This window comes from Salvelinus fontinalis, chromosome 36, assembly GCF_029448725.1.
Source record: "Salvelinus fontinalis isolate EN_2023a chromosome 36, ASM2944872v1, whole genome shotgun sequence".
In the NCBI taxonomy this organism is placed as follows: domain Eukaryota; kingdom Metazoa; phylum Chordata; class Actinopteri; order Salmoniformes; family Salmonidae; genus Salvelinus; species Salvelinus fontinalis.
In genome coordinates, this window is record NC_074700.1 from 7,446,640 (window position 1) to 7,462,489 (window position 15,850).

At 41.9% G+C, this 15,850-nt stretch overlaps 1 protein-coding gene across 4 annotated transcripts; it reads right to left on the minus strand.

Moving 5' to 3' along the window:
- Positions 1-227: 227 nt before the first annotated feature.
- On the minus strand, positions 228-11,408 carry LOC129835128 (uncharacterized). Of its 4 annotated transcripts, none has more exons than XM_055900529.1 (12): positions 11,092-11,408; positions 6,840-6,929; positions 6,560-6,661; positions 6,096-6,194; positions 5,876-5,908; positions 5,346-5,366; positions 3,819-3,863; positions 3,516-3,557; positions 2,787-2,888; positions 2,647-2,671; positions 2,439-2,509; positions 228-1,005 (listed from the first exon to the last, which is right to left on the minus strand). In XM_055900529.1, the coding sequence occupies exons 1-12, from the start codon at positions 11,153-11,155 to the stop codon at positions 992-994; spliced, it is 708 nt and encodes a 235-aa protein (XP_055756504.1). In that variant the 5' UTR covers positions 11,156-11,408; the 3' UTR covers positions 228-991. The 4 variants fall into 4 exon arrangements, with proteins under 4 accessions (XP_055756504.1, XP_055756502.1, XP_055756501.1 ...); XM_055900527.1 differs by having other exon boundaries at positions 2,442-2,509; positions 5,876-5,950; positions 11,092-11,403; XM_055900526.1 differs by having other exon boundaries at positions 5,876-5,950; positions 11,092-11,399.
- Positions 11,409-15,850: the final 4,442 nt, after the last annotated feature.

The following is a 15,850-nucleotide window of genomic DNA, read 5'->3' on the forward strand; positions in this document are numbered from 1 at the left end:
CCTTATCCACAGAGCTGGAGATCGCCCAGCATGCTCTGCTCCACTTAACCGGTGGGCGGAGCTACAGCTCTCCTATACTGAATAGTTTATTCTCCATAGCCTTTCATATGGTTGCGTTATATAATTCAGCACATTAAAGATACGGTGTGTATCCAGATGAAATCAACATCAACTTTCGTGAGCACGTACAGGTGCAAAACAACACATATTCAACCAATGCCGATCCGTCAAATAACGTTCTTCTTTATTTTAGAAATTCAAATCATCTTTGACCAGTGGGAAGTCTTGTTTGCTCTAACATACACAATAACTGGTTGAAAAGCAGGAAACATACCGGCAAAATAGCTAATCTTTACAATCCTGGCATTTACACTGAAAGCTAAATAATGTATTACAACAGATTTAAAGCATACAAACACTTAATAATGTGTACTGGTCACTAACTGGTTTGAATCAAGGAATTGTGTGCTGAATTCAGGTTCACTGCATTTGGATTTCATACATGTTTGTGTGATATAAAATCAAAACCAGTATCTTAAATACAGGGATGAGACAAACAATCCTCTTGCACCCAGACAATGAGCTTTTGGGTTAATTTATTCACATATATTCAAAATCTAGCATTCTTTTCCTGAATGAAATGTCTGGATGTTAGTCTTGATTAAATTGAGATCACAGTTCCTCCTTGGCTAAATTACCATCAAAATAAGAATACAGAAAATAGTGAAGTACATCTTTTTTTTCATGAAATACAGTATCTTAGTGAATATTTTTTAACAAACACATGTTCAGTTAAGAGTCCCATATCCTACAATACTCCACACCAATCTTCTTTCCACACTATACAGTATAAGAATGCGCCCACTTAGCTTCTGGAATTCTTATACGCCATATTTGATTGTCCAGCATTTTTAGATAGTTGAAGGTCTTGACCATTTTTTGGGTTGTGAGAGCTATTGGTCATATACTGTAGAATGGGATGCCCTCCCTTTTATCTTGCACCAGCTGAAAGGGAGAGTTCAAAATTAACAAACTGGTTATGTATTATAAAACCCCAACTCAGGATCATACAGTATTTGAGAGGTGTGGTTATATAAATGAGACTGCTCCTTATAACATCCCTCCCATTACAACAGGAATTTCAGTAGCCAAACGTTGTCGAACGCTGCACATAGAAATGCCATGAATAGAGCTGGCGTGATTCCTTATTCCTTGTTCTACATAGCATATTTCTGTCTGAATGTTACATAACATTGCCTCCTGTTGAAATCACCCCTGGTGTGTTTACTTTGTGGTTACTCAATAGAACAGTAGAGGTCAGTATTGTATTATTGTCCAGATATCTGAGTTTGGCCTGTGTTGGCTGAAAGTGGGACAATAGCCATAGACCTAGGGGTTAATTGCACTATGTTGCACAAATGACAGTAGCCCACATTGTCATTTGACAGACGTCTTTATCCAAAGTGATTTAGTCAAAGAAGCCTCTTATACATTTTATTTCATCATAAATCTCTCAGAGACTGCAACATCCAAATCTCCCACACAGCTTTAAAACAACTTGATGTAATAAAGTGTAGGCTTATTGAAAAGGAATTTGAAATAAATCCAAAAATTGTGACAATAGCAGTCAGTTATCCAAAACCCTAACCAACACTTTCTCTCTCAGCAAAATTCCTGACCGCTGACACCATTTCCCCCTTCAGCTACTGGCCAACAGCTCAAGGCTCTTATTACACTCCATTTGCACACACTGTATTTAGATTTTTCTATTGTGTTATTGACTGTACTTTTGTTTATCCCATGTGTAACTGTAGAATCTTAATTTGATCACACAATTGCAGAAGAACTTTACACACAGGGTCTGACCGGCAAACATTGACATTTGCCAGCCCAGGGAGCCACACAATAGGGGCTGTCCAAAATAATATGTGTTTGTGTGAGGAAGTCTGTATCTTTCATCCCCTGCTGGTCTTTCAAGGGAGGGGCGAAAAATCACAGGAAACACCTTCCCCTGCTCTCCCCAGCCCAGGCCCATTACTGAACATGCACAATGAAATATTAAAAGCGCCCAGCTTCCCGGGAATAATTGCATGTCCACGCCAGATAAAACAAAGTTGTAATGTAAAGGGATGGGGGAAAGGACAGAGAACTTGGAAAAGTTAAGTAGAAGACTACTGGTATGCATGTTTCTCTTGAACTTTGATCATTTGATTGAAGCTTTCGTCCTTGTCTTTCAATTATTGATGGGTAGGAGTCATGGGAACTGCTTGGACTAATTGCTTGGTTGAATCTTTTCACACTACTGAACCGAGCCAAACTGCACTGGTCTGGTTAAGCATCCACCATAGTTGCAGGAACTGTGCTGAAGAAGACTGTGTGAAATATATAACAGCAATTGACAATGCTAACTTGCTAGTAAGTAAACAGTTTAAACGTACCACCTGAGGACTTCACCCCGAGAAGCATGACACCATCTTTGGTGCTGTCCGACCTGCTCTGGAAAGAGGCACTGCAAAGAGGAGAGAGCAGAGCATATTGGGAGTAAAACATAGTATTTTTCTTTAAAAGATGATGGTATATTTGAACTGTTCAAATGGGGTACTGTCTAAATGGTATCTTCGTCTACAGTCCAAAGACTATACTTACTTTTCTGTTCCATTATCAATTGCCTCTGTTGAGGGACAAAAAAAAAAGGTGTGACACTTAGTTTGTAACGTCAATAGACTTCTGTGTATGTAGACATAGTGCTGTGCAGAGTCACATCTAATTCAGTAATTAAGTAATACCTGTGTGATCGTGGAGCTTCATGCATTTGAATTTGAAAACGAAGATGACAGCAGCCATCACAACTCCCAGGACTGGCAAAAGAATCCACAGCATCTTCTTATCTGGAGACAAAGAGGAAGCCCATCTTTCTTTAGTGTGGCAGACAAAACTGTTGTTTTTCACTCTATGAGAAGTTGGATTAGTACCATTGTTCCAACAATGTATCATGTAGCCAATTTATGATGAGTTGTAATTGAACACGGCCTGACTAATGACTTTGTACACACACGCGCGCACACACACACACGCACACGCACACGCACACGCACACACACACACACACACACACACACACACACACACACACACACACACACACACACACACACACACACACACACACACACACACACACACACACACACACACACACACACACACACTGACAACCCAGTCAAATGTGAAGTGTGTGCACCCTCTGGTGGGTGTGTTATTGGTAGAACATAGATCAGGAATAGGCAACCCTGGTCGTGGAGTGCCGTAGGCACTTCATGTTTTTGATTTAAACGACCTGGAAGACCAGGTGTTTTGAATTTAGGCATTCATTGAACTGATCCATTAGCCCCGTTGGTGAGGTGTAGTACCTAGTTGGAACCAAATCCTGCAGTACCTGCGGCACTCTAGGAACAGGGTTGCCTACCCCTGACATAGATGTTGAGGTAAATGCGCCCATAAAGTTGCAACATTACTTGATTTAGGAGTTTTTGGTTCTTCTTCTCCAGCATGGTGACCTGAGTAGAGAAATAACATACTGTAAAACTCAAAATACTCTGTAGCGTGATTTATGTAGTAAATTCTATGATAACTTCTATTAACTTTCAATAACCACGAGAAGGAGATGCTAGTTCCATAATTTGGAACTTGCCATCTGGATAATGTGTCTATTTAAAATGTTATGTTTGTTTTGCTGACTGTGTGTGTTTTTCAGTGCGAGGTAAATTTGTGTCAGTGTGAGTTCATTTCTATACAGATGATGGTAGCAGAGGACCTACTGGCATCTTGACCCACAGTCCTATTGTCCATGTCTTCTACCTGACCTGGAAACATTGTAATTTGTATCATTATACCATCCTGTTCATTTTCAGATAGTGGACAAATAAGTGCATTGAGGGTAGGGTTGCAAAGCTACTGGTCATTTACCAAAGTTACCAGAATATTCAGTAATTTCGGTAATTAATAGGTCATTTATGGCAATCTATGGTAACTTTGATGATTTATACTTGAATAACTTTCCAAAATTGTATTGATATATAGTATTCCTTATTACAAATGAAAATAATGCCATTGTTGGTTAGATGCTTTTTTCATTAAATAGGCATTATTCTCTTGAACATACGGTCTATCCACTAGAAATTCATGGAAAATATGGACACAGGTCTAATAATGAATACTATATATATACAGTACCAGTCAACAGTTTGGACACACCTACCGGTACTCATTCAATGTTTTTTCTTAATTTTTTACTATGTTCTACATTGTAGAATAATAGTGAAGACATCCACACTATGAAATAACACATATGGAATCATGTAGTAACCAAAAAAGTGTTAAACAAATCAAAAGATATAAAAATGTTTAGATTCTTCAAAGTAGCCACCTTTTGCCTTGATGACAGATTTTCTTGATTTAGCACCTGTGTTTTATTAGTTTCTTTATGAAAATAGTTAGCGAACACCAAGACAGTAGCTAAAGCGAGGGGCTATAGCAGCACACAAGTAGACATCAAATGCATGCTGGCCCGGGCATGCCCTGAGCTCATTAAGTTAGCACTACTGGAGTGAAATTGGACTGGGCGAGAAGGCCGACGCTCCAGCCTTTGGGAATCTCGCCAATAATGAATACTATATATATATATATATATATATATATATATATATATATATATATATATATATCATATTATATATACATATATATATAAAGAGAGGGAGATAGAGAGGGAGAGCATATGTTTCAAGACAAAATAGCCACAAGAAAAAGCATCTAACCAGCAATGGTATTATTTTCAATCAACTCTGCAACAGTCCCAACAACTGTCTTTTTTCACAACTGCCAACAGTTTGGCGCCAAAACATTTACAAAAAGGACATTCACCTAGTAACAAAAATAAGTGTGTAAAAAAAATATAAAGGATATTTCATGCTGAATCTCACATATTAAACACCAATGGTATTCATTAAGTTGATGGTTTATATTTAGGATAATGTTAATCTTATTTGATTATTTAAAATGTTTTAAGGGCACAGAGGGCCAGATATAATTACAGACACCTATGATAATCTGAAGTACCCAGAAGGGCCACTAGATGTCTTGTGATAAATTATATAACATCCTTGAAAGTTACCCAAATTCTTGTAGTTTACCTGTAAACTTCAAAATTTCCAGTAATATACCCTCGCTTTGCAACCCTACAAGCATTTCGCTACACTCGCATTAACATCTGCTAACCATGTGTATGTGACAAATAAAATTTGATTTGATTTAATTGAGGGACAGTGATAGTGCTTTAGACTTACCTGTAATTCCACCACCTGAAACTGAAGAAAACATTAATGGCAAACCATTGTTATTGGGTCATGAGGATAGTACCTGAACAAGGCAGTTAACCCACTGTTCCTAGGCCGTCATTGAAAATAAGAATTTGTTCTTAACTAACTTGCCTAGTTAAATAAAGGTAAAATAAAAATACATCAAGTGTTTGAATTAAGAAATGAAGGCTATCCGAAATGATGTAATATCTACACAAGCTGGCTTTGTCATATTTATTTATTAGAATGAGTATACTTAAGTCACTTCCATTGATTGTTAGCTAGCGGTGGCTCGAGTTCGCTGAAGTTTTTAGTGGTTGTTAAGAGAAAACCCAACCATGGATTACAGACTTCCTGGCCCATATAAACTACTTCCAGGGTAAGGAACCATCTAACGTTGAGTTGTAAAATCCTGAAATTCCCCTTTAAGTTTCGGTCTCATCCAGTCCCAAGTTATTGGTTTAGTGGGTTATTTGATGGAACATAAGTGAATAAATCAGATTGACAGTAAACGGTACCTTTCTCTTCTGGTTGTGAGGTGGTCAAGGATCCTGGTGAAGGAAAACCATGTCTCTGTGTGGTTGTCTGAATAACTGAAGAATGACCATTTTAGCTTTACTGTAATCAGTAGGCTATTTCTCATTACAGAGCAGAAGGTATCTTTAACCCAATGCTTTGCTTGCTATCATCTATCTTATCTCTTTTGTAATTTGAGAGAGGGTAACAACCTCCTCTTACCTTGTAAGTTAGTGTTTGCTGTAGGCTGAACTGTGGTCCCATTTGTGAGTGGGTCACTCGTGGGAACAGTTGTTGTGGCCTGGGTCTCTACCCATTTTGCTGTTAAGGGGGAAGAATGCACTCATTTAGAGCATTTCTAACATTTAAGATCTGGGGCAGTATCAATCATCTTAGTAGGAGTGCTGATCTAGGATCAGGTCCCTCCTGTTCATGTAATCTTATTCATTGTGATCTAAAAGGCAAGACTGATCCTAAATCAGCACTCTGAGATCCTTGATATATGGCCGGCCTCTGGTTATTACCATTTGGTTATTCCAACAGCCATGCATCTGTAGAGCTTATTTGACATATGAGCACATCTGAGCTAGGGTGCAGGCCCTCTGTCATAGAAATACAGTTTACAGAGCAGACTGTAGTCAGTATTTTTTCAAATGAAACTTAAATGGCCAATATAAATTAAATACCATCAACATTACCAGGTGGAGATGTGGAATGCACTAAGAGATGGGGTGGTGTTGCTGCTGTTTTTTCCGTGGCAGTTACTGTGACAGATTTGTTCTCGGTCTCTGGAATGGAAAAATCAGTCTAAGAGCAGAGTTTCTAAACCAGCATGCTGTACCTCTCTCTAAAAAGGAATCCGTTCTAAGATTACAATGTCCTAAGGTTTTGACAGTTATTTGAACAAGAGATTAATACAGCTGTTTGAATCTGAAACCATGCTTTGATATGTTTTCTTTTACTTACTGCGTGTGGTCACAGCAGCGGTGGCAGCAGCATCGGTTGTACGGACAGATGTAATGGGAGGAGGAACACTTGTATTGGGTGTCTCAGTTGCTATGATGACAGATCAAAGATATTCTAACTCAGTAGTGTAAAATAAGATGCAAATCATCAAAAAGTAGCAGCAGGAGTCGTCGGTGCTGAGAAAATCTTAGACTTAAAATAGCAACCAGATTTTAAAAAAAGACTATCGCTGTCTATGCGTCTGCCTATTGTTCATCTCTTGAAATATTACCTCAGAACCTCATAATATACCTACGTGGAACTTGGTCTAATGGCAGTCCATCCGGTTGCCCTGCTGCTGGTTCTGCCATTGGCGCTTCTGATCTTTTTTAACAATACCTAACTTCTGTGGCAACACCAGAACCATACTGAACGACAAACAGGCAAAAAAGGACTTCATGATTTAGTAAGTTGTTTACGTTTTCAAGACTGAATGTAATATATTGTTGGCTAATACTTCCTGTTAAGAGAACCTGTAATTGTACCACGTTTAGCAATAAGCTTCACCTGCAGACTAATTCTCAGTAAAGTGCGGCTCTAAATCCTTAAGCAATCTAGAGGATGTGAGCACTCCAAAGAGCTCACATTATGACAGATCGAAAGTCACCATTTCTATCTTGGTCGCTAAAACATTTCCTCAGACATAATGGTCCCGTTTAGATTCAAAGGTTAGCCAATTGTGTTCCTGTTTGGCATGGTTTGAAAGACCACTGTCTGACATCTATTTATTTTAATTTTAAATCGGACGATGCACCCCTGAGAAAGCCATCCCGTCTGTGACACTTTGAGGTGGATATCCTCTGCTTCAGGCCCAGACCTGTGAAAAGCTGCATCCTGTCCCAGACAGAGTATTGTTGTCCCCTGGCCCCTACTGGCTCGAACAGCCAAAGGGCCAGGCAGGGTTTCCTGTCTTCTCCCCCGTCAGAGAGGGGCTTTAGCTCAACTGTCTTCATGCCTGATGTTTCACACTGACTTTTTGAGCACATAACCCAATACTTGACCCCTGCTTTTGCCTCTTTTTCCTCTGCTATAGCTGCATTTTGTCTTGTACAGAGACCACTCCTCATCGGCAGTGTCGGCAGATTCACCCCTGCCCCCACCCTTTCATAATAAGTACTGTACCTTATGGCAACAGTAATAATCTATTTCCATGATACAGGCAAATGCACTTGCATTTCACCCTTTATCAATTTAGTTTTCTGTATATTATGGTGGGACATAGTGGGGCAAAAAAGTATTTAGTCAGCCACCAATTGTGCAAGTTCTCCCACTTAAAAAGATGAGAGAGGCCTGTAATTTTCATCATAGGTACACTTCAACTATGACAGACAAAATGAGAAAATCCAGAAAATCACATTGTGGGATTTTTTATGAATTTATTTGCAAATTATGGTGGAAAATAAGTATTTGGTCAATAACAAAAGTTTATCTCAATACTTTGTTATATACCCTTTGTTGGCAATGACAGAGGTCAAACATTTTCTGTAAGTCTTCACAAGATTTTCACACACTGTTGCTGGTATTTTGGCCCATTCCTCCATGCAGATCTCCTCTAGAGCAGTGATGTTTTGGGGCTGTTGCTGGGCAACACGGACTTTCAACTCCCTCCAAAGATTTTCTATGGGGTTGAGATCTGGAGACTGGCTAGGCCACTCCAGGACCTTGAAATGCTTCTTACGAAGCCACTCCTTCGTTGCCCGGGCGGTATGTTTGGGATCATTGTCATGCTGAAAGACCCAGCCACGTTTCATCTTCAATGCCCTTGCTGATGGAAGGACGTTTTCACTCAAAATCTCACGATACATGGCCCCATTCATTCTTTCCTTTACACGGATCAGTCGTCCTGGTCCCTTTGCAGAAAAACAGCCCCAAAGCATGATGTTTCCACCCCCATGCTTCACAGTAGGTATGGTGTTCTTTGGATGCAACTCAGCATTCTTTGTCCTCCAAACACGACGAGTTGAGTTTTTACCAAAAAGTTATATTTTGGTTTCATCTGACCATATGACATTCTCCCAATCTTCTTCTGGATCATCCAAATGCTCTCTAGCAAACTTCAGACGGGCCTGGACATGTACTGGCTTAAGCAGGGGGACACGTCTGGCACTGCAGGATTTGAGTCCCTGGCGGTGTAGTGTGTTACTGATGGTAGGCTTTGTTACTTTGGTCCCAGCTCTCTGCAGGTCATTCACTAGGTCTCCCTGTGTGGTTCTGGGATTTTTGCTCACCGTTCTTGTGATCATTTTGACCCCACGGGGTGAGATCTTGCGTGGAGCCCCAGATCGAAGGAGATTATCAGTGGTCTTGTATGTCTTCCATTTCCTAATAATTGCTCCCACAGTTGATTTCTTCAAACCAAGCTGCTTACCTATTGCAGATTCAGTCTTCCCAGCCTGGTGCAGGTCTACAATTTTGTTTCTGGTGTCCTTTAACATCTCTTTGGTCTTGGCCATAGTGGAGTTTGGAGTGTGACTGTTTGAGGTTGTGGACAGGTGTCTTTTATACTGATAACAAGTTCAAACAGGTGCCATTAATACAGGTAACGAGTGGAGGACAGAGGAGCCTCTTAAAGAAGAAGTTACAGGTCTGTGAGAGCCAGAAATCTTGCTTGTTTGTAGGTGACCAAATACTTATTTTCCACCATAATTTGCAAATAAATTCATAAAAAATCCTACAATGTGATTTTCTCGATTTTCTTTATTTTTTTCCGCCTCTTTTTGTCTGTCATAGTTGAAGTGTACCTATGATGAAAATTACAGGCCTCTCTCATCTTTTTAAGTGGGAGAACTTGCACAATTGGTGGCTGACTAAATACTTTTTTGCCCCACTGTATTTGCAAGGGAGAAAACTGCCATTTCTCTCGCCACTCTAGAGAGGCGTGCACTGCAGTGACCTTTGGTTGGGTGTTTCCTGCAGATGTTAGATTCATACGAAGGAGATTTGCTGCCGATTGGACCATTTCACTTCGAAAGGGACTCAGGACAATAATCTCTCCCCCTGTGAGAGAAGGGGCAGTTTGGTTCCCACTGACTATCTGCAGTTCCAATCACCTCTCTGGGCAGCACATGGCGGTTAACGATCCTCTTGGATCCGTGCCCATGCTCCAATCAAAACAAACAATCTGGAGACTCCCTCTTTTTATTTTCCACCAGCACAAGTAACCACATTCATTTGTCTTTGGCCTGGACATTATTTTATTCCTAGATGTTTTGTCTTTGTTATCCGTGTTGTCCGATGCATTACGTCCCTCGAATAGATCGCCAAAAATGGCTAAAGTTGATCATAAGTCGACTTGAAATGAAGTAGACTTGAAATAAAGGTGTAAAGTGAACACAATGTGATGAACAGGGTTCCTCATACACACCCAATAAATACTATTTTAGGTGTGCATTTTGTCTTTCAATAGACCTTTAATAAAATAGGAATAATTTAGGTCCTGCATGAATGTTTGGTTGGTCTCCCAGCTTTGGTTGGTCTCCCTGTCAACATTCATGTCCATGTGACCCTCTTGGGTGACTTGCACCATGGGGAGGTTTCAGGGTTATCCTGGTAACACTTGACGCAACTTAACACAAAGTGTTCAGAAATTGTATACTACTTTATAAATATTAATTGCACCTTATTAAGGTTTGTGGCTGTACCTTCCTCCACATGAGGCTGACCAGGATAATATACATTATTTGGGGAAAACTACACAAGATTCACATCAACAACAATAAAAAACAACGCTGCTCTTATCTCAGGCTAGGGAAAACGTAAAAACCCACTGAGGCATCACTGGACGTCCCTGGAGAAATGTTCAACATGTGAGCCTGTCTGTTCGAACAACTCCCAGACATACTGTGTTTCATGTCATACTATAACATAATTCATGATCCAAATGTCGATATACAAGATTTTTTTGTTGCAAACCAAGTCTGATTAAGATGGTAAGTAAATACTACAGCCAATTGAAACAATTATTCTACTTATCAAGACAAAATAACATAAAACACAATACATTTCAACTACTGGTAAGTCATGTTGTCTATTTTTTAAGTGTACATTTGTCCTGACTACAACTTTTTAAATCCGTTACTGACTGAATAAAAATAAAAACATTTCTGCATATGCAACAATAGATCCTTTTTCACCACGTACGATCTCCTATCCAAGTATGTTTGTAGTCATTTTTTACTCCCAAAAGCAGTTCTAAATATCCATGTAGGCTTACCTGTAGTGAGGAGCTTGAGCGGGGTTAGGAGGAGGATAAGAAGGGCAATCCTAACGGTCTTCATGGTGGTTCTACTGAGCGCTCCCGTCCTGGGTCCTTTTTACGGGTCTGCAGAGCTGTGTGAGCCACTGCTATCAACCACTGGAAAAGTTGTTCACATTATTGCCGATTTCTGCTTATTGGCACTTTCTTTGATTCAAAAAAAATGGGAGGAAGTAGACCAGCTTCCCTTGAGGTCAGAGGGTATGGGGAGGCTATTTCGGCCAGTGGGAGGTCTTTCACGTGTCCCAGCTTGGACAGGATCTCGGCCCCAAAGGTGTGTTTGTATTTCAACGCCAACTCCTGTCACTTATTTTTTCCTGCCCGCACGTTGCAGGCGTGGCATGACCGGTGTGAAGGAATCTAGTAAGTGTCTCAGACTTGGCTGGGCTGTGTATGACCCAAAGCAACATGTACAGATGTAGGATCTTAATTTGATCACTCTTTTGTTGCTGAGAATTTTCCTGCAAAGCAGGAAATGCAAATTTGTAGTTGATTTGAGAATTAGAAGGCTTCTTAAGGTTGTAATTTCCACAATTTTCCCCAATTCCCTACATCTGTAAGGCCTATCAGTTCAGAATGGGCTTTCAGGAAAATAGTTTTGCCTCAAACTGAACTGCATGTTCAGCTCTTCAGCATATCCTTGAGACACCCACATTTTCAAAGGAACTCATTCAAGGTGACAAATAATTGTTACACTTCTTATGTAAAACCGTGCTCACTAAAACCAATATAGTGGTCAGTTGCAACTCTCGTTTGACTCTTTTAATATAGCTAGGACCATTTTATTTATTTATTTCATTTTATTTCACCTTTATTTAACCAGGTAGGCAAGTTGAGAACACGTTCTCATTTACAATTGCGACCTGGCCAAGATAAAGCAAAGCAGTTCGACACATACAACAACACAGAGTTCCACATGGAGTAAAACAAACATACATAAATAATACAGTAGAAAAATACGTTTATATACAATGTGAGCAAGTGAGATAAGGGAGGTGAAGGCAAAAAAAAGGCCATGGTGGCGAAGTAAATACAATATAGCAAGTAAAACACTGGAATGGTTAATTTGCAGTGGAAGAATGTGCAGTAGAGAGATAGAAATAATGGGGTGCAAAGGAGCAAAATAAAAAAAATACAGTAGGGAAAGAGGTAGTTGTTTGGGCTAAATTATAGATGGGCTATGTACAGGTGCAGTAATCTATGAGCTGCTCTGACAGCTGATGCTTAAAGCTGGTGAGGGAGATAAGTGTTTCCAGTTCCAGTTTTCGAGCTGAGATAAGGGGAGACTTTACCTATCAGGATCTTGTAGATGACCTGGAGCTAGCGGGTTTGGCGACGAGTATGAAGCGAGGGCCAGCCAACGAGAGCGTACAGGTCGCAGTGGTGGGTAGTATATGGGGCTTTGGTGACAAAACGGATGGCACTGTGATAGACTGCATCCAATTTATTGAGTAGGGTATTGGAGGCCATTTTGTAAATGACATCACCGAAGTCGAGGATTGATAGGATGGTCAGTTTTACAAGGGTATGTTTGGCAGCATGAGTGAAGGATGCTTTGTTGCGGAATAGGAAGCCAATTCTAGATTTAACTTTGGATTGGAGAAGATTGATGTGAGTCTGGAAGGAGAGTTTACAGTCTAACCAGACACCTAGGTATTTGTAGTTGTCCACATATTCTAAGTCAGAGTCGTCCAGAGTAGTGATGTTGGACAGGCGGGCAGGTGCAGGCAGCGATCGGTTGAAGAGCATGCATTTAGTTTTACTTGTATTTAAGAGCAATTGGAGGCCACGGAAGGAGATTTGTATGGCATTGAAGCTCGCCTGGAGGGTTGTTAACACAGTGTCCAAAGAAGGGCCAGAAGTATACAGAATGGTGTCGTCTGCGTAGAGGTGGATCAGAGACTCACCAGCAGCAAGAGCGACATCATTGATGTATACAGAGAAGAGAGTCGGTCCAAGAATTGAACCCTGTGGCACCCCCATAGAGAATGCCAGAGGCCCGGACAACAGACCCTCCGATTTGACACACTGAACTCTATCAGAGAAGTAGTTGGTGAACCAGGCGAGGCAATCATTTGAGAAACCAAGGCTGTCGAGTCTGCCGATGAGGATGTGGTGATCGACAGAGTCGAAAGCCTTGGCCAGGTCAATGAATACGGCTGCACAGTATTGTTTCTTATCGATGGCGGTTAAGATATCGTTTAGGACCTTGAGCGTGGCTGAGGTGCACCCATGACCAGCTCTGAAACCAGATTCCATAGCGGAGAAGGTATGGTGGGATTCGAAATGGTCGGTAATCTGTTTGTTGACTTGGCTTTCGAAGACCTTAGAAAGGCAGGGTAGGATAGATATAGGTCTGTAGCAGTTAGGGTCAAGAGTGTCCCCCCCTTTGAAGAGGGGGATGACCGCAGCTGCTTTCCAATCTTTGGGGATCTCATGTCATGAAAGACATGAAAGAGAGGTTGAACAGGCTAGTAATAGGGGTGGCAACAATTTCAGCAGATAATTTTAGAAAGAAAGGGTCCAGATTATCTAGCCCGGCTGATTTGTAGGGGTCCAGATTTTGCAGCTCTTTCAGAACATCAGCTGACTGGATTTGGGAGAAGGAGAAATGGGGGGGACGCTTGCAAGCTGAAGAACACCATCCCAACCGTGAAGCACGGGGGTGGCAGCATCATGTTGTGGGGGTGCTTTGCTGCAGAATGGACTGGTGCACTTCACAAAAAAAGATGGCATCATGAGGGCGGAAAATTATGTGGATATATTGACGCAACATCTCAAGACATCAGTCAGGAAGTTAAAGCTTGGTTGTAAATGGGTGTTCCAAATGGACAATGACCCCAAGCATACTTCCAAAGTTGTGGCAAAATGGCTTAAGGACAACAAAGTCAAGGTATTGGAGTGGCCATCACAAAACCCTGACCTCAGTCCTACAGAACATTTGTGGTCAGAACTGAAAAAGCGTGTGCGAGCAAAACGTTTGACCCAAGTTAAACAATTTAAAGGCAATGCTACCAAATACTAATTGAGTGTATGTAAACTTCTGACCCACAGGGAATGTAATGAAAGAAATAAAAGCTGAAAGAAATAATTCTCTTGTAACGATTATTACATTTACATTTAAGTCATTTAGCAGCCGCTCTTATCCAGAGCGACTTACAAATTGGTGCATTCACCTTATGATATCCAGTGGAACAACCACTTTACAATAGTGTATCTAAATCTTTTAAGGGGGGGGGGATTACTTTATCCTATCCTTGGTATTCCTTAAAGAGGTGGGTTTTCAGGTGTTTTCGGAAGGTGGTGATTGACTCCGCTGACCTGGCGTCGTGAGGGAGTTTGTTCCACCATTGGGGTGCCAGAGCAGCGAACAGTTTTGACTGGGCTGAGCGGGAACTGTACTTCCTCAGAGGTAGGGAGGCGAGCAGGCCAGAGGTGGATGAACGCAGTGCCCTTGTTTGGGTGTAGGGCCTGATCAGAGCCTGAAGGTACGGAGGTGCCGTTCCCCTCACAGCTCCGTAGGCAAGCACCATGGTCTTGTAGTGGATGCGAGCTTCAACTGGAAGCCAGTGGAGAGAGTGGAGGAGCGGGGTGACGTGAGAGAACTTGGGAAGGTTGAACACCAGACGGGCTGCGGCGTTCTGGATGAGTTGTAGGGGTTTAATGGCACAGGCAGGGAGCCCAGCCAACAGCGAGTTGCAGTAATCCAGACGGAAGATGACAAGTGCCTGGATTAGGACCTGCACCGCTTCCTGTGTGAGGCAGGGTCGTACTCTGCGAATGTAGTAGAGCATGAACCTACAGGAACGGGTCACCGCCTTGATGTTAGTTGAGAACGACAGGGTGTTGTCCAGGATCACGCCAAGGTTCTTAGCACTCTGGGAGGAGGACACAATGGAGTTGTCAACCGTGATGGCGAGATCATGGAACGGGCAGTCCTTCCCCGGGAGGAAGAGCAGCTCCGTCTTGCCGAGGTTCAGCTTGAGGTGGTGATCCGTCATCCACACTGATATGTCTGCCAGACATGCAGAGATGCGATTCGCCACCTGGTTATCAGAAGGGGGAAAGGAGAAGATTAATTGTGTGTCGTCTGCATAGCAATGATAGGAGAGACCATGTGAGGATATGACAGAGCCAAGTAACTTGGTGTATAGCGAGAATAGGAGAGGGCCTAGAACAGAGCCCTGGGGGACACCAGTGGTGAGAGCACGTGGTGCGGAGACAGATTCTCGCCACGCCACCTGGTAGGAGCGACCTGTCAGGTAGGACGCAATCCAAGCGTGGGCCGCGCCGGAGATGCCCAACTCGGAGAGGGTGGAGAGGAGGATCTGATGGTTCACAGTATCAAAGGCAGCCGATAGGTCTAGAAGGATGAGAGCAGAGGAGAGAGAGTTAGCTTTAGCAGTGCGGAGCGCCTCCGTGACACAGAGAAGAGCAGTCTCAGTTGAATGACTAGTCTTGAAACCTGACTGATTTGGATCAAGAAGGTCATTCTGAGAGAGATAGCAGGAGAGCTGGCCAAGGACGGCACGTTCAAGAGTTTTGGAGAGAAAAGAAAGAAGGGATACTGGTCTGTAGTTGTTGACATCGGAGGGATCGAGTGTAGGTTTTTTCAGAAGGGGTGCAACTCTCGCTCTCTTGAAGACGGAAGGGACGTAGCCAGCGGTCAAGGATGAGTTGATGAGCAAGGTGAGGTAAGGGAGAAGGTCTCCGGAAA